Source organism: Silene latifolia, chromosome X, assembly GCF_048544455.1.
Source record: "Silene latifolia isolate original U9 population chromosome X, ASM4854445v1, whole genome shotgun sequence".
Taxonomy (NCBI): domain Eukaryota; kingdom Viridiplantae; phylum Streptophyta; class Magnoliopsida; order Caryophyllales; family Caryophyllaceae; genus Silene; species Silene latifolia.
The window spans coordinates 69,586,805-69,605,593 of NC_133537.1; the positions used below are offsets into that span (position 1 = coordinate 69,586,805).

Below are 18,789 nucleotides of genomic sequence, written 5' to 3' on the forward strand. Positions count from 1 at the left end.
TTGCAATGGAACCCAATTTGCAGAAACGCTTCATAGCCCATGGTGCAAACAAGATTTTCACCACGCTCACCAAGGAATTCTCGAAAGCACCGAGAATCGTGACTTATGAGCATACCACTCGCTTCTTTGATGCGAGACTCCAGAAGGGCCAACCGGTTAGCCCACACATTCTCAGCATGATTGAGAATGTCGAGAAACTGGAGACCTTTAACTGTAACATCAGCGAGAATATTGTTATCGACCGTATTCTTCATTCACTCCACGATGGTTATTCGCAATTTAGAGCGAATTACTATATGAATGATTTGAAGAAAACTCCCCATGAACTGCACTCCCTTCTCGTACAGACCGAGAAGGACATGAAGTTCAGTGGGAGCTCGAAACAGGATGTTCTCGTTGTGTCAAACAAAGGGAAAGGTAAGGGCAAAGCTCCGGCAAACCTAACAGTAGGCAAGGCGAAGTTCAAGAAGTCGGGTTCAGGTAAGAGTGGTCCTGGTGAGGCGAGCAACTCATCAGGCATGACAAAGAGCAAGAGTGAAAACATGGAATGCCATCATTGCCACAAGACTGGGCACTAGAGACGCACATGTCCTGTTTATCATGAGGACTTAAAGGCAGGTCGTGTTAAACCTGTTGGTATGTCTTCCTCTTCTTCCACTTTTATTCATATGATTGAGATTAACCACGCAAGTTACGGAACTTGGGTACTTGATACTGGTTGTGGTTCTCATCTGTGTAATCATGTGCGGGGGCTCCGAAACATCGAACCCCTCGTAAAGGGTGAGGTGGACTGCGTGTCGGGAATGGAGCAAGAGTAGCTGCCATCTCCAAGGGGACATATGTGATCCAGCTTCCTAGCGGATTCGAGTTGTCATTATATGACTGTTATTATGTTCCTAGTCTTTCGAAAAACATTATTTCAGTTTCTGCACTTGATAAACTTGGTTTTTCATTTGTAATAGAAAATAATTCTTGCATTTTCTCATTACACGATATGATTTGACAAGGCGAGTCTCCATGAACGGAATTTATGTTTTAGATCGACCACGGAAATATTACACGTAATGAATAAAAAGTTAAAGGTTGGTGACAAAGATCAAACGATCGATGCCGTATGGGACACATCAATGAGAAACGCGAAAAACGACTCATCAAACATGGAGCTATCTCGGCCTTTGATTTTCAATCATTTGGCACGTGTGAATCATGTCTCATCGGCAAGATGACTCGTATTTCCTTCAAAGGTGTTGGAATGCGCTGCTGACCTATTAGGACTCATACACACGGATGTATGTGGTCCTATGTCAATCACCGCACGAGAAGGCTATAGGTATTTCATCACTTTCACGGACGATTTGAGTAGATATGGCTATGTCTACTTAATGAAGCACAAAAGTGAATCCTTTGAGAAATTCAAGGAATACCAGAATAGGGTACAGAACCTATTGGGTAGAAAGATAAAAACACTGCGTTCGGATCGTGGTGGCGAGTATCTTTCTCACGAGTTTGATCAACACCTAAAGGACTGTGGGATTGCCCTACGTTAACTCCACTGGAACACCTCAATTGAATGGTGTGTCCGAACGGAGAAATCGAACACTACTTGATATGGTTCGATCCATGATGAGTCACACGGTTTTACCCGATTCATTATGGGGTTATGCTCTTTTGTCAGCCGCTCTAATACTTAACCAAGTCCGTCTAAAGTCTGTTGACAAGACTCCATATGAACTATGGAAGGGAACGGTCCCTAACTTGTCCTTTATACGGGTTTGGGGCTGCGAGGCTTATGTCAAGTGGAGACCTGAAGATAAGCTCGGCCCGCGATCGGTCAAGACATACTTTATAGGTTATCCTAAAGGATCACGTGGTCATTACTTCTATTCGCCAACCGAACAACGTGTTTTTGTTGCGGCTAGTGCGACATTCTTAGAGAAGGAATTTCTCGAGAATGCAAAGAGTGATAGAACCTTCGACCTGTCGGAGATTCCAGAACCAAACACCGAGCAACCATTGGAGGAACCGATTCCTTCAATCCCGGCTGCGGTAAATATTCCTGAGGAACCTAGGAGGTCGGGAAGAGTCTCTATTCCTCCGGACAGATACATTGGTATGGTCGAGGAACATGATATAGACGACGTTCTACTCTTAACGAGTAGTGAACCCGCAACCTATAAAGGTGCCGTGACCAGTTCTGACTCGAAACTATGGCTTGAGGCCATGAAATCCGAGATGGACTCTATGTATGAGAACAACGTGTGGGATCTTGTCGACTTACCTGCTAAGGTTCGTCCCCTTCAATGCAAATGGCTTTACAAGATAAAGCATTCGTTGGAAGGTCAACAAGATATCTATAAAGCACGACTAGTTGCTAAAGGTTTCACCCAAGTGCCAGGTTTGCACTACGATGAGATTTTTGCACCCGTAGTCATGCTGCGTTCCATTCGGATTATCTTAGCGATTGCCGCTTTTCATGACTATGAAATTTGGCAAATGGACGTGAAAACCGCCTTCTTAAACGGCTTTTTGGAGGAAGAGTTGTACATGGTACAACCCGAAGGTTTCATCGATCCAGCACATCCTAAGAAAGTGTGCAAGCTTAAGCGTTCCATTTATGGACTTAAGCAAGCATCAAGGAGTTGGAATCATCGCTTCGACCAAGTGATAAAAGAAAATGGATTTACTCGATCTGTCGAGGAACCATGTCTATATATCAAGTCGAGTGGGAGCAAGATTGTCTTCCTAATATTGTATGTTGACGACATACTCCTGATTGGGAATGACATACCTCTCTTAACTTCGGTGAAAGTATGGTTGAAAAACCATTTCCAGATGAAAGATCTGGGAGAGGCACAAAGAATTCTAGGCATCCGTATCTATCGAGATAGATCACGACGGATGTTATCTCTCGATCGGGGAGTCTTACATAGACAAAGTCCTAGAGAGATTCAAAGCATGACTAACTCCAAGAAGGGGTTCCTTCCTATGGCTCCAGGGGTGCATTTGAGCAAGTCTCGGGCACCAGAGACACCGGAAGAGAAAGAGCGCATGACACGGATTCCTTATGCTTCGGCTATAGGATCAATCATGTATGCCATGATATGCACACGTCCGTACGTGGCATATGCATTGAGTATGACAAGTCGATTCCAACAAAGAACCAGGTGAACCACATTGGTTGGCTGTCAAGAACATTCTTAAGTACCTCCGGAGGACTAAAGATTGGGCATTGACTTATGGAGGCGATCAAAAGCTATGCGCAACCGGTTACGCAGATGCTAGCTTCCAAACGGATCGAGATGACTCGAAATCTCAGTCCGGATTCGTTTTTACTCTTAATGGCGCCGCAGATCACCTGGAAGAGTTCGAAACAAACTGTTACAGCAGATTCTACGACTGAGTCCGAGTACTATGCCGCGTCTGAAGCTACAAAGGAAGCGATATGGATGCGTCAATTCTTACATGGGCTCTCTGTAGTGCCTAGTTCGAATGACCCGATCACCATCTATTGCGACAATAGTGGTGCCATCTTCCAAGCTAAGGAGCCAAAGTCTAGCAACAAGTCTAGACATGTACAACGGAAAGCTCATCTAATCCGGGATTACGTGGAGCAAAAGACAATAGTGATAGAAAAGATTGCTACTGAGATGATAATATAGCGAGATCCTCTCACTAAAGCATTACGACAAGATAAGCATGAAGGGCATGTTAATTCCATGGGAATTAAACGTGTTCCTAAGTTGTAGTACTCTTTTATGGATCAGATTCATCCTCTCTTGTACTCTATACGACATCATCGTTTTGATATTTTATATATATATATTTTGTTTTTCATGTGGATTTGTACGACAAATTTTGAACACCACAAAGTGAACTGAACGAACATTATATCTTTTCAGTCCTTAATTGCCCACATGAGCTGATAACTCTGGCAATTATTTTGTGACGTTGGTTGATGGTGGGTTCAACGAGCCATAAGTCAACCGGTTGACTGACCAATCACAGAGGCGATTTATACGGATATTTCGTAGGACACACTTGTGACATCGACGTGGAGTCCTAAATGTTTTATAACATTCGTTGCCCGGTCGTGGATAGGACTTCCATGGTGATCCTAAGAGTCGATTCTTTTGACTATCGACTGTCTCTTGAGACTAAGGCAGATTTTGGGTGACTTTGGTTTCTTTCTCACGGTCATCCGTAACAGGGGGCCAAGTAGATTTTTTCTGGGTCATTTCATGCTGTGCTTAGATCGGAAGGAGTTCGAGTTGAAGGAAATATTCAGCCTTTATCAGGTACTTGATATTTCTCAGGGCCACTCGAGGAGCTGTAACTGAAATGCATGGCCATGCTCGGATACGGATTCGTTTTATCAGTTAAGTTACTCTCTAGTCGGGGAAACCACTCTAGATGCAGGTCGATTGTAAAATACGACCTTTGCGGATCCAGATCTGCAAATTGTTTTACATTGAGTGGGAGAAATTTTAAATGAATATGAGAATCGGTTATCGCACATACACTTGTTCGGACAAGTGGGAGTTTGTTGGAGCCTGTGTCCTCCAGTTAGTGCGGATAACGTCATTGCACATACACTTGTACGGACAAGTGGGAGCTTGTTGGGGTTAGTGTCCTTAACAGTTAGTGCAAGGACTTATAAACCTCTAAAAGGATCAAAGGGCATACTTTGGTATTATTATCAGTTGATCCACGTTTATCAATAACGGTTGGCTTGCTAGATAAGTTTGACGTTATTGTCATACAGATGGCGGTGATCAACTGGTCCCTAAAAGTCACACCTATAGGATACGTTCGGAGACGTGACAAGATGGAAATCTTGTCATGTAGATGCCAAAATTGACTAACCGATTAGTCCGAGTTATTTGACTAGTAATTAGTCAAATATGTGATGTTGAGATATTATATTTAATATGGATTAAATATCATGGGCTAAGGCGAATTAACTAATTAATTCAGTAAAATTAAATATAAGCGATTTATATTTAATTAAATGTATATTGAATGTAATTATACAATACTGTTTTGTCGGACACGTATTAATAATTCAGCTAACCCGTATTATTAGCTGATGCCTTAATTTTCGATAACCGATAACAGTTTATGATCAGACCGTGTCATATGCATTTAGGATTTCGGGTCGTACCATGAGTTAGAAATGAGAGAAAGTGGAAAGCCCACTCTCCTCATTGAGAGCTCACGGCCGAGCCATACAAAGAGGGAGTCTCTCCTCTTTGTAACCTAATCATTCTTTCACAAAAGAAATTAGGGTTTCGAGAACAGTGCCTCTCGAAATTCGGATCTCTCATCCAGTGAAAAACTCACATCAGTTCTCCCAATATTGCAAGGCAATCGGAGAACACTGTTCTAGCACAAGGGCATATCTCGGACAAGGTCTTGGGTGCAACAATTAGGAGGAGTCTGGTTTGATTTCATTCTTTACGCCGTTCATCAAGGACCCGAGGTTGATTTCTTGTTCCTTATCGTTTTTATGTTTTATGACAATATTCACATGTAAATTTTACGTTATAGTCCTACAATTAAAGGGGTAGTATACGGATATTCACCCACAGTATATTTACCACACCTACATTATTTTTCAATGTGGAACAAACAATATACTTAGAAATACACCATATTTTTTCGCACCTAATTCGACATCTAACCCAATTTAATAATAATAAGCAAATACTAAACCATTTATTAATATTCGTATAGTACATTTTTTTTTATCTTTTTATCATAATTAAAATATGTGCAAATAATACGATACTATATTCTAATGCTAGCATTTATTTACCACGAATCTAATTATATAATTTTTCAAAAAAAAAAATTATGTTAACTTTTTACTAAATGAGATGTATAAGTTTTTATATAAAAATTATAAACATCACTTGGACATAATATAAAAAATATATATATCATACCGTGAAGATAAGATATAAACTATTAAGAGCTCTCCAAAACAATGCTTAAGAGACTCAAAAGGTTTTGGGTTGGTATTTAGGTTCTAAGTATGTCTTCTGTTTATAATCATATGATCACCCACCTTATGTTAAACTTTCGATGTGGAACAATTCTATTATTTATACGTAATATATTCATCACACCAACATATTTTTCAATGTGGGACAAATAACGTACTTAGAAATACACCATCTTTTTCGCACATAATTCGACATCTAACCCGGGTTAATATTAATGAGCAAATACTATACTCCCTCGATTGAAGATCAAATACAACATTCCTTTTTTTTACACTATTCGTGAACGAATAGAATCTTTACGATTCCTTACAATATGTAAGACAAAATATCATCATGTGTGATCTTATTTTATTCACCTATAAAGTACAATGAGAATATCAAATTTTTAAATTTTTTATAGTATAAACTTAAAGATATATACGTTGTAATTTGTGTATTGGCAAGTGTGTAAATGAAAATGTTGTATTTGGTCTTGAATGGAGGGAGTACTATTTATTAATATTCGTACATTTATTTTTAATTTTTTATCATAATTAAAACTATATGCAAATAATATGATACTATATTCTAATGCTAGCATTTCTTTTACCAAGAATCTATTATAATATAATTTTCATAATTTTTTTTATAATACTTTTTTGGCAAATGAGATGTATAAGTTTTATACAAAGATTATAAATATCACTTGAATATAATACATAATATAGTAATTATATATATCATAATGTGAAAATAATGATATAAACTCTTAAGAGCTCTCCAAAATAATACTTAAGAGACTCAAAAGGTTTTTGGTTGGTATATAGGTTCCAATGACAACTCCTATTTATAATCATAGAATCACCGACCTTATGTTAATCTTTCGATGTGAGACAATTCTATAATTTATACGTATTATAATCACCACACTAACATTATTTTTTAATGTGGGAAATATAACATATTAAGAAGTACACAATCTTTAATATGTGCAAATCATATGAAATCTATACTCTAATGAAAGCATTTTTTACCACGAATCTAATTATATTATCTTCATAATTTTTATAACGACATTTTTTTGCCAAATGAAATGTCAAAGTTTTTATATAAAAATTAAAAACTTCTCATGAATATAAAATAGGAAATATAGATATTATAATAATTAAAAGATTCTCCACTTTATTTTTTATATGGAAAATATTATTTATGAAACTTTCCTAAATTAATTTTTGATGATGTGGACGCTCTAGAATCGCTCGAAAAACTCTCTTTTATATAGATACTAGATTTAATGCCCGGGCATCGCCCGGGCCAATTTGTAGTATCCTATTATTATGATGCAATCCTATAAAAGTTGAACTGAACTTACAGGAGCTTAATTTTTCCGAACAGAACTTATAAGAGATTAACTTATATGAACTAAACTTATAGAATGGGATTTGAAATTATATGAGCTTAACTCTAGAAAAATGGGTATAAATTGAGTTTTAACTTTTTAAGGAGTTGAACTAACTTAAAAGAGCTTAACTTTTCCACCTATTTAAAAATAGAATAAACTAAGCTCTCTCCATCTCCATCACTTGCCATATCATATGTCCAATTGTCAACTTGTTTAAACCTTATGAAAAATAGATTATTAAATAACAATTGACCAATACAGTTCAAATGAAAATAGATAACAATTAACCGGGACGGGGAGAAATTTACACATACATATTTGACGACATTTGAAGGTAGTCATCTTGCACGATATCTTATGTTTTCACTATCTCCAGTTCTCCACTACATTATTTACATGACACTTTCTTTGATCAGTAGATTATTTAGAACTTCGGGTTTTGCTCGATACGTAATTCCTAAGTGGGCAACTTTTTGGTAAAACTCCATGATTTTAGCATCCCTTGCTGGCCTTATTCTGATACCTTACTGGATTGTTCTTATTTGTTATGTACGGCGCATGACTTTACATTACAACAGTAGTATACATATGATCTGTATGATCCAATGCTTATACAGTTATACCCTCTTGAAAAAAAACAGACCATAAGTAATTAAGGGCCGGCAAATAAGCAATAGAAAATATTTAACTGTGAATCAATTTGCATAAAAATAAAGCAAAATTACAGAGATACGGATTATTGTATTATATTCCTATTAAAAACTTGTTGATTAATTTTTTAAAATATTCATTTAATTAGTTTTTAACAAAGTTGAATTCTCTCGCATTGCTCGAAAGAGTTTGAAAATGTTGGACTCTTTACTCGGAAATAGCTCCTTTTATACATATCACGGCCATGCATTAAACAATTTTTTACAAAATATGCTAAGTTATACGAGTAGTAAAGATTTAATTGACTAACCTAAGTTGCCTATAAAAATAACGACATTGAATAAATTGAGAATGTGAACGTCGAGCTTCAGAAATAATGAACACACTTAAAATCCATCCACTAAGTATTTTATTAAGCATTAATACTTTAATGCTCTCTCTGTCTAAGTTATTTATTGTCCTATTCATTTTGGGTGTCTTAGTTGTCCTATTTTATTTTGGGTGTCTTAGTTGTCCTATTTCATTTTGGGTGTCTTAGTTAATTGTTGTCCTTTATATTTTAGGAATGAATTTGATGAGTTGTTTCATCATTCACACCCAATTTGGTTCACTTGTCATCTAATAATTGGCTCCCTCCTTTTTTTGGTCTTTGTATCAAAACCAAAGAATAATAATTGACCGAGACGGAGGAAGTATATGTTTACTTCTTTGTGGAGTCTGAGACATATACTTTAATTTTGCTGCCCTATCATATGTAGGAAACATCATAAAATAAAAAGATGGAAATGGATACTCCGTAGAAGTTAAATATTGATCATACTCATTATGTGTCCTAGTTACTACCAATTTACCATGCATAGTTGCATATACCAATTACGTTTTTTTTTCCACGAACTTTGTTTAGATCAAACTGAGCACAATAAAGAAGACAGTTAATATATTGATCCTCAATGAAATTTAGTGACAAATTACATACTCCGTAGTAGTTAAGTTGAGTATAGGAAAAAAACGTAATCTAAGAAAAGTGAGAGACCGCTTTTTCGTGGCATATTATGTTATTTTGTAATCATATTATTGTTTATCATCTTCAAAGTGACTCTATTTTATTGGTGATCGTGACCACTTTAAAACCCACATTTACTTTCAATTATAAAATATTATAATTAACTTATTGTGAGACGGTAAATTTGTCTATAGTTTTGTATTTCTTTTTCTATGATTAACACTCATATATTTATGCCACCTCGTCCCAAAAAGAAAACATCGAGAAATTCAGTACCACTCTTTTTAACTTTAATGATAAGAAGTCTATGTGCATCTTCCGACAATATTTAGAAAATTAGAAGTCGTACATTCCTACCCATAATCCATATATGGAGTTCTCTATGTGAATTACTCCACAATATTGCAAATTTTACGTAGACCTTTAAATATTGCGAATTTCGCAGAGACCTCCCCACAATATTCAACGTAAACTTTTGCTTCCATAGACACATACATAAGTTTTCTATGCACGCATCATTACCACGAAAAAAATAAGGTATCCTCTTAGTGAATCTAAGACATCAAGTATCTTCTTTACTCTGATCTAACAAAAAACTATCAAGTCAATAAGTTATATAGTAATAGATTTGTATAAATCGCCACATGTAGACTACCACATCATGTACTGGAGTCTGGAGACACTTCACTAACCAATTGTAAATCTTATTTTACTTGAGTCGTCGAACAAAAGTTTTTGTCAATTGTCACTTACAAAGCCAAACCTACTATTCCTTCCATTATATTCCAAATTCCAATCGATCGTTTGATAAAAATTCCCTGACAATGAATAAAAAAGAGAAGCAAATGAATTCACATCTAAATATAGAAATATTTGAAGATTTGCTCCATTAACACATACCTTTTCCAATAGAAATATTGGAAGATTTGCTCCACGTATGAATTAGAAAATCATGTTATACAATCTATATATATATATATATATATATATATATATATAAAAGAGAGTTTTTTCGAGCGATCTGAGAGCGTCCACATCATCAAAAATCAATTTAGGAAAGTATAATTTTTAATGTAAAAAATAAAGTGGAGAATCTTTTAATTATTATAATATGTATATTTCCTAAATTATATTCAAGTGATATTTCCAATTTTTATATCAACCTTTTACATTTCATTTGGCAAAAAAATATCGTTAAAAAAATTATGAAAATAATATAGTTAGCTTTGTGGTAAAAAATGCTATCATTAGAGTATAGATTTCATATTCTTTGCACATATTAAAGATGGTGTACTTCGTAATATGTAAAATTGTGTACTTTTTAGTATGTTTTGTCCCACGTTGGAAAATAACGTAGATGCGGTGAATATGCTACATATAAATAGTAGAATTGTCCCACATCTAAAGATTAGTACAAGGTGATGTGATCCTATGATTATAAATAGGAGGCATATTTGGAACTTATGATCCACCCAAAAAAATTTGAGTCTCATAAATATTGTTTTAAAGAGCTCTTAAGATTTTCAATCATTATCTACGATATGATATAAAAAATAAAGTGGAAATCGTTGGGAACTACCCGGGAAAGAGTTAAGAACATGAGCAAGAAAATAAAAAAATACAAAACAAAAGGTTTTACTAATGGTAGTCTCCTGACAGAGTACAAAACTAAAGAAATAATGTTGGTGAAAAAATTATGAAAATAATATTATTAGATTCATGGTAAGAAATGCTATCATTAGAGCATGTATAGATTTCATATAATTTGCACATATTAAAGATGGTGTATTTCATAGTATGTTATATGTCCCACATTGAAAAATAATATAAGTGTGACAAATATACTACATATAAAAAATAGAATTTTCCCACATCAAAATATAACATAACGTGGGTGATTCCATGATATAAATAAGAGGCATCCTTGGAACTTAGGCATCAACCCAAAATCATTTGAATAATATAATTAGAATTGTGTTAAAAAAAATTCTATCATTAGAGTATAGGTTCATATCATTTGCACATTTTTATTATGATAAAAAAAATAGAAAACAAATGTATGAATATTAATAGATAATATAGTATTTACTTATTATTAAATCGGGTTGGATGTCGAATTAGGTTCAAAAAATATGGTGTACTTTTAATTAGAATTGTGTTAAAAAAAATTCTATCATTAGAGTATAGGTTCATATCATTTGCACATTTTTATTATGATAAAAAAAATAGAAAACAAATGTATGAATATTAATAGATAATATAGTATTTACTTATTATTAAATCGGGTTGGATGTCGAATTAGGTTCAAAAAATATGGTGTACTTTTAAATATGTTATTCGTCTCACATTGAAAAAGAATGTAGGTGTGATAAATATATACTACGTATAAATAGTTGAATTGTCCCACATCAGAAGATTATCATAAGCTGAGGTGATCCCATGATTATAAATTGGATTTATCCTTGGAACTTAGGTATCACCCCAAATATATTAATCTCTCAAAGTATACTTATTATATAAGAGACTTTAAACATAATCTTGAATTAAATGTTAAATTTTTAAAGTTGTAACATTTTTTTTAGGTGGGAGAAAGAGCGATAAAATGGTCAGTATTATAACGGAAATTTTTCATGATACCCTCGAATTTTGGTAGGTTACACATAATACCCCTAATTTTAAGTTTCTACATAATACCCTTGTGTTTACTTTATTTTCATAACGCTATTACTCATATGAGTAACTAGATGAGTAATTGAGCATGCCATGCTATTTGTGTTTTGTTATTTAGGTATTAAATGTTAGTTTATTAAATAAAATATGGATTTAGGAATTAGATAATGAAGTGTTTGTGTAATACTCCGTAGATAACAAAAGAAAAAGGCGTCCCCAAGTCATAAGAGTAATGGGCTTATGACGGAAGTTGTCAAATGGTATTCTGAGAAAGAAAAAGGTGAACACAAGGGTACCATTTGTAGAAACTTAAAATTAGGGGTACCATGTGTAATCTATCAAAGTTCAAAGTTACCATGAGAAATTTCTAATATTATAATGATATAATTAATTAAATTTTCATTTAAAAGAGAGGGATATTCGTACCAATAAAACAATAAAGGGGAAATTATTTTTTAATTGTTATTTTATTGTCACGCCATCAAACTTAACGTCCATTTAATAACCTTTACATTAGGGGGTACCATGGGCAAAAAAATGGAACCTCAAGGGTACCGTAGGCAGATTCTTAAAAGTAGGGGTAACATGGAAAATCTGACAATAAGGTGTACCACGGAAAATTTCCGTATCTCAATTATGAAATTTTTTTCTTGAAGAAAAACAACGTACAAATATTAATGGAGAGTACTTGATCATATTATTAAATTTAAATATAACTATTAGATATAATGAGTAGCAATTGTCCGTATTCGATATTCGGGATTTGGTTGGATGTCGAACTAAGTGGAAAAAAGATAGTGTAATTCTGAGTATGTTATTTGTCCCACATTGAAAAATAATGTAGGTTTGATGAATATATATTACGTATAAATAGTAGAATTGTCCCACATCAGAAAAATAATTCAAGTTTGGTGAATATATTACATATAAATAATAGAATTGTCCCACATCGAAAGATTAGTATAAGGTAGGGTGATTATATGATTATAAATAAGAGTTAACCCACGTATATATTAATCTTTTATTTTTTTTGAAAGAGATATTTTAATAATATGTAAATCAATCATTAGACATAGAATGTAAACATTAAACCCTTATAATATTTTTTTTTTGCATTATAAATAAGTTTATTACCCCGTTGCAACGCACGGGCATTCAAACTAGTCAATTTACTATATTGTACTTGAAATTCAACCGAATTGTATTATTAGTATTATTGACATAATAAGGAAACACATTAATAACATAACAGTTAATATACACATTATTATCACAAATAAAAAGTTTATTGGACATATAGGAGAAGAAAATAAAAAAAAGCTAAGAGAGAATTAAGATGAGGATAAAAAACCAGGTTTTCAAGTTTTCTGCAAGTTGGATATATCTTATCTTTATTAATTTAGAAGACAATACTCAATCCAGGGCGTGCCACGTCATTAATTCAGTTTTTTTTTTTTTTTTTTTTTGGAAATACATGTTATGGTGGGACCCGTTAGTGTGCAATGTATTTATTTCTTCAGAATTTCGGCTATACAAACATGCGACAAATCCCGTCTTAGAACAAATACTACGAAATAATACTATGATATAATTTTATACATTCCGAATAAATGAAATTAATGGCATATAAGCGGAATGAATTACAAATCGGAATAAATGAAACTAATTACAAATAAATGAATTACATAATTTAAAAAAATAATAATAATAAAATTACATAATTACGAGAAGGAATTACATTTAATTACGGGATTGAATTACATATAATGCGAATAATTTAAATGCATAATTTATAAAAACTAGATAGTACGATATATTTTAAAAAAAAAACATCTTTTGTTATTTCCTCTTAAACCATTGCATGTGAACACGTATTTGTAACAAGTTTAAACATTAATTATGTAGATCGCTGATTTAGACCAACTAGATAAGTACAATAAAAATGCAAAAAAAAAAAAAATCAACCAAAAACATTAATACCGGCCCAAATACATACCTGTGCAATTTTGCACGGGTTTAAAACTAGTTCCTTTTATATGTGTAATGTTAAACATGTTTGTAGTTATGTAGAACTGCTTCTGTTATTATTAATTGTTATATTGTTATTTGATAGACATGTTGTAACCGTGGAATTCCATAGGCACAAAAACACAAACTATTTTTTTTATCTTATTTATTATCATCAACTTATTTTAATTCTCGAAAGTAATTCAGAGAAGTTGGACTCTCTGTAATCGCTCAAAAAAAACTTCCTTTAATAATATAGATAGATATAGATATAGATATAGATAGATTTTATTATGTGCCAAATATGTTAGTCAATCAATCATCAATTATTATAATTTTAGCATGAGTCCACCACTATTGTCAATCATTTGGGCGGGAAATATTGAATAGTTCTTATTCTTTTAGTTTAGTGGAGATTATATGGATGTCCATATCTTAAAATATTTTAGAGTGTATACCCCTCATAATGGAATAATATACAGTTTTGTCCCTCTCTATATTCTCTCTAACTTTCTTTCTACAATTCTCTTGTATTTATTTCACAACATGAAGGTAATTATTGTGTGAAGGAAGAAAACAAAAAAAAAGACCATACCATATTACCAGTTTACCATCGTGAAGGAAAAAAAAAATAAAGATCATACCATATTACCAGTTTACCATCTTGAAGGAAAAAAAAGAAGACATTAAATATCATGTCATCATATTATTTAATGGTAAATATTATTCTGTATTTTTTAATTATATTTCATGTAATTCTCAAAATAATTTACCTCCAGACTCCAACCCTTCTCAAGTTTTGCTCATTCAACACTGAAATTTAAATTCTATTCATAGTGTATAAAAGATTCGATATACTAATTACTAAGTGTAACCGTATCATCTTTTCACCTAAGATACAATACGATATCCACGTAAGCGGCCGTTAAATACGATATCCACACATCAACCCTAACGTCAGCGCACTATAATGAAGAGAGAAAGAGTGAAATGTACAGCTCAACATCTAATCAACATTGACTTCAAAGTTCACAACGTATATACTCAGCATCCGCAAAGGATAACGCTGTAATGCTGTACCATCATCTTAACCTACTAATTTAATTAATATTAATATTACTCCATAATACTCTGTAACAATTAACAAACAAATAAAAAATCCCACATTTGCGCATCTCAAATACTTCGTCAGTATTATATATAGACGCACTAAAGTTGGCTGGTGTGAGTGGTAAGGACTCTTATCTCTTAAACAAGTGGTCAGGGGTTCGATTCCTGACTCTTGCGAATGAAAAAGCCAAATTTGGGAGGGGTCAACCCATTAAATTGCCTTCAGTACCTCGAAGAAGATTGCCCCAGCTGTCGGTAGGTAGGGGATACTCCTGGTCATCAAAGAAAAAAAATTATATATAGACGCGGCGCATCGACAACTGAATGTGGTAGTTCATTTCTTCATGCGCAGACCACCTTATTTTCTTCTTCTTCTTCTTCTTATATTTCCTTCAACTTAAAACCTAAAATTTTAACAATCCTCATCCTTTCTAAAACTTTCCATAAACATTTCCTATAAAAATTCATTCATAATAATCTTATCCGCCTGTATAATCGATAAAAGGCAATTTCCATTAAGATCTTAGACATATTATTTATTTCCATTTTTGAAAGAATTCCCCTCCCAAAGTTTGATTTATTTGTTTGCTTTTTGAGCATATATTGTTATTGTTATCAGTTGCTCCGTATATAAGATAAAAGATGGCGTCCGTATCACCTTCAACGGATCTCTCAATGATACTTCCGAGGGTTCTCATTGTTTCAAGACGTACCGTTCGCAAGAACAAGTTCGTCGATTTTGTCGGTGCGTTTCATCTCTCTTCTAATTATCGTTATTATTTTTGCACAAATCTCAACTTTTTCATGGTTTAATTTGGTAGGCCAAATTTTATAGGACCTTGATAGGTTCCACTGTATAGTAATTAGATTATGCATTCACGACGAACCTCTAATGTTGTCAAATTTGAATCTGTTTTTTTTTTTTTTTAGGGTTGTCCAAGTCTCATATGATTCTATTAGTACGGCATAAAAATAGTTAGTTATTCTCACATGAATTCATGTTGAAATCAAATTCCTTCCGCAAAACCAGTAATTGACTTCTTCAACTTGTATCAATAACAACTCAATCTTTATTTATTCACAAAAACAAATTTACACATTGTACTATGCATGTGTGTACAATTGTTGTTCCAAGTATATTCTGAAAATCAAGTGGTACTATCAGTATCGCATACCGTATATGAGGATATTATCTCAATATTAGCCGGTCTGGTCGGGTCAGACATAAATGTATAATGATACCGTATATACGAGTCAAGTTTTATCAATTAAAAAGGGTTAAAACTAACCGGTCCGATAAGAAAAAATTGAAGAAATATATTTTGGTTGCACCAAAAATAGCTGTCATCTGACGATACCTCTTACGTATAGGCTGCCTGTATTTAATACAGTTAGTTAGACTGCAGATATTGATCACAACAAGAACTACGTATAAAATAATCTGTTATATCTTTCGACTACTGTAGATGGCATGTATGATGACAGTGTGGCAAACAATTGTATCCGTAAACGATGGCTAGAAATAATATTTTGGGTTTTCTAAGTGTTGTAATAGAGAGTGAAATGAAAATGAGAGTTAAGGTCTCATATTTAAGAATTTTTGGATGAAGTTGGGGTAGCGACCGATACCTTACTACTAGGTCGGTTCCCCTAACGATGTCTTTAATTTGTTTGAAGGCCTTTATTCAAAAGGTTGGTGAAAGAAAATCAAAAGATTCACGTGTTAACAGGGTAGGGTAGGTCATGTAAATCGCATGATTAAGAGAAAATGTAGTGTATTATGTATCAACATTTGAACTTGTTTTTATCAGCGTCAAATTTAGTTGAGTGATGGGCAATCTTATTAAACAGGTGAATACCATCTAGATCTTATTGTAAGCTATGGAGCAGTCCCTGTGATAGTCCCAAGAGTGAACGGTGTAAGCATGCTGCTTGAGAGTTTTGAGCCAGTTCATGGCGTACTCCTTTGCGAAGGTGAAGACATAGACCCGTCTCTTTATGACTCCAACTTATCCAGCTTCTCTCCCGAGGAACTCGAAGAGATCAAGCAAGCACATATTAGTGACACAACCATTGATCGAGAGAAAGACTCGATTGAGCTGGCTTTAGCTAAGCTTTGCCTCGAAAGAAACATACCTTACCTGGGCATATGCAGGGGATCTCAAATCCTTAATGTTGCTTGTGGCGGTACCCTTTATCAAGATGTCGAGAAGGAGCTCTCGAGGAATTGTGATGAGGGCAAGAGAGTGGCGCATATGGACTACGACAATTACGATGGGCATAGACACGTGGTTAATGTGGTGGAGAACACGCCCTTGCACCATTGGTTCAATGGAAAAATGGAGATTATGGTTAATAGTTATCACCATCAAGGAGTTAAGAAGTTGGCTCCCAGATTTGTGCCTATGGCTTTCGCTCCAGATGGTTTGATTGAAGGGTTTTATGATCCTGATACTTATAACCCTGAAGAGGGTAAATTTATTGTAGGACTTCAATTTCATCCAGAGCGTATGCGACATCCTGATAGTGATGAGTTTGATTATTCTGGTTGCCCCTTTGCTTATAAGGTAACTCATCAACTCTTTCATTTGGTTAATATCATCTTCTTTATGGTTCAACCGATAAGTCATATGCGCTGTTTGAGTAAACAACAATATACGGAGTATTGTACTCCCAAAACGGATCCTGTTGATAACCTTTTTCTACATCTATGATTATGTTCTTGGAAGCTGAGATCCGTATGCAACATTAACTAATGAGATAATAAGTTGGTTACCCTCCTCAAAATGGTCTGAAAGCTTTTGTATATGCCCTGGTTGTATTAGGGAGGGAGTCAGGGTACGCAGTCAGTCTTGTACTTGTGTTTTCCAACACATAAAACATTGTTTCCGGACAACACATAACACCACTACGTCTATAATTGTATCAAACGTATAAGCAATAAGTTGTGTTTACAGGAATTTGTGAAGGCGGTGATAGCATACCAGAGAAAGCTAAGCTCCCAAGCGAGCGTGACAAGGGCTCCAAAGCTCAACCAAGAGCAGGAGTACAAGAGAAAGATGATTGTCCGAAGCTTCTCGATTGCTAAGGACATGTACATTGCAGGACGGACCAAGTCCAGTTCTGCCCAAGAATCAGAACTTGAACCAGGAGCCGTTTTCCTGGAGGTACATACGGTTTTCTTAATTAATAACTGTCATCATGGCTTGGTTTATGGAAATTTTAAGCTATGACATTCAATTGTACAGGAAAACACAGCCTGTAACGTGCTGAGTTTACAGCAAGAGAAGAGGCTAAAGCAAATAGGAGCAACGGTGCGAAACGGACATGGTTACAAGAAATTGAAAGTGGGGGAGGAGAAAGAAAAGGTGGCAAGAACAATTATAGAGAAGATGTCGGTAGAGCAATTATCTAATATGATGTCGTTTTATTACATGATGGGGCAGATATGTTCTGAGGTTTTGGAGACTAAGCTTCAAAATCTTCGACTGCTTAATCATGATGATAACCTGGAATAATAATCTACAAATATATATTACCGTTGTTTTGTGGATTCTTCGTATTATTTTTTCAGTCGTGATCTTTTCAATCTACTACAAATTCAACGCGAATAGGGATATGGTATACAACGTGAGTACGTGATACTCTCTGTCTTCTCTTTGTGCTTAGTCAGTCATAAAGGCTTTGGCAATTTGGGAAAGGGACATTTTGTAGCGAGCCAATGTCGGTTGAGAGTGGATAGACATTAGACAACAATCCTCCGGGAGGTACGGTTTTCTTAAGATTAGACCCCTGCTGGACTTGTATTTGGATCCATGTCCGGTTCAGCTTAAAACAATCCAAACAAATCCTCATATCTGATTACCAAATGAATTTGGAAGGAAATCGAGACCTAATGCTTCTTTCTCACTCCCATCTCATCCCCGCCCCATCAATATTGTCCTAACACATTGTAAAGCTTA

The 18,789-nt window shown here is 34.3% G+C and overlaps 1 protein-coding gene across 1 annotated transcript; it reads left to right on the forward strand.

The window, feature by feature from the left end:
* Positions 1–14,856: 14,856 nt before the first annotated feature.
* On the forward strand, positions 14,857–18,378 carry LOC141623392 (putative glutamine amidotransferase GAT1_2.1). Its single transcript, XM_074439509.1, has 5 exons — positions 14,857–15,156; positions 15,447–15,572; positions 16,679–17,394; positions 17,785–17,994; positions 18,076–18,378. Exons 2-5 carry the CDS (start codon positions 15,470–15,472, stop codon positions 18,343–18,345), a joined length of 1,299 nt encoding a protein of 432 aa, XP_074295610.1. The 5' UTR covers positions 14,857–15,156; positions 15,447–15,469; the 3' UTR covers positions 18,346–18,378.
* The last annotated feature ends 411 nt before the right edge of the window (positions 18,379–18,789 follow it).

Bases quoted from the DNA above. Each gene is read 5' to 3' on its own strand.
- LOC141623392 (XM_074439509.1), top strand. From the start codon at position 15,470: ATGGCGTCCGTATCACCTTCAACGGATCTCTCAATGATACTTCCGAGG. The intron at 15,573-16,678 runs GTGCGTTTCATC...CTTATTAAACAG, and splicing joins CAAGTTCGTCGATTTTGTCG to GTGAATACCATCTAGATCTT. The intron at 17,395-17,784 runs GTAACTCATCAA...TTGTGTTTACAG, and splicing joins GTTGCCCCTTTGCTTATAAG to GAATTTGTGAAGGCGGTGAT.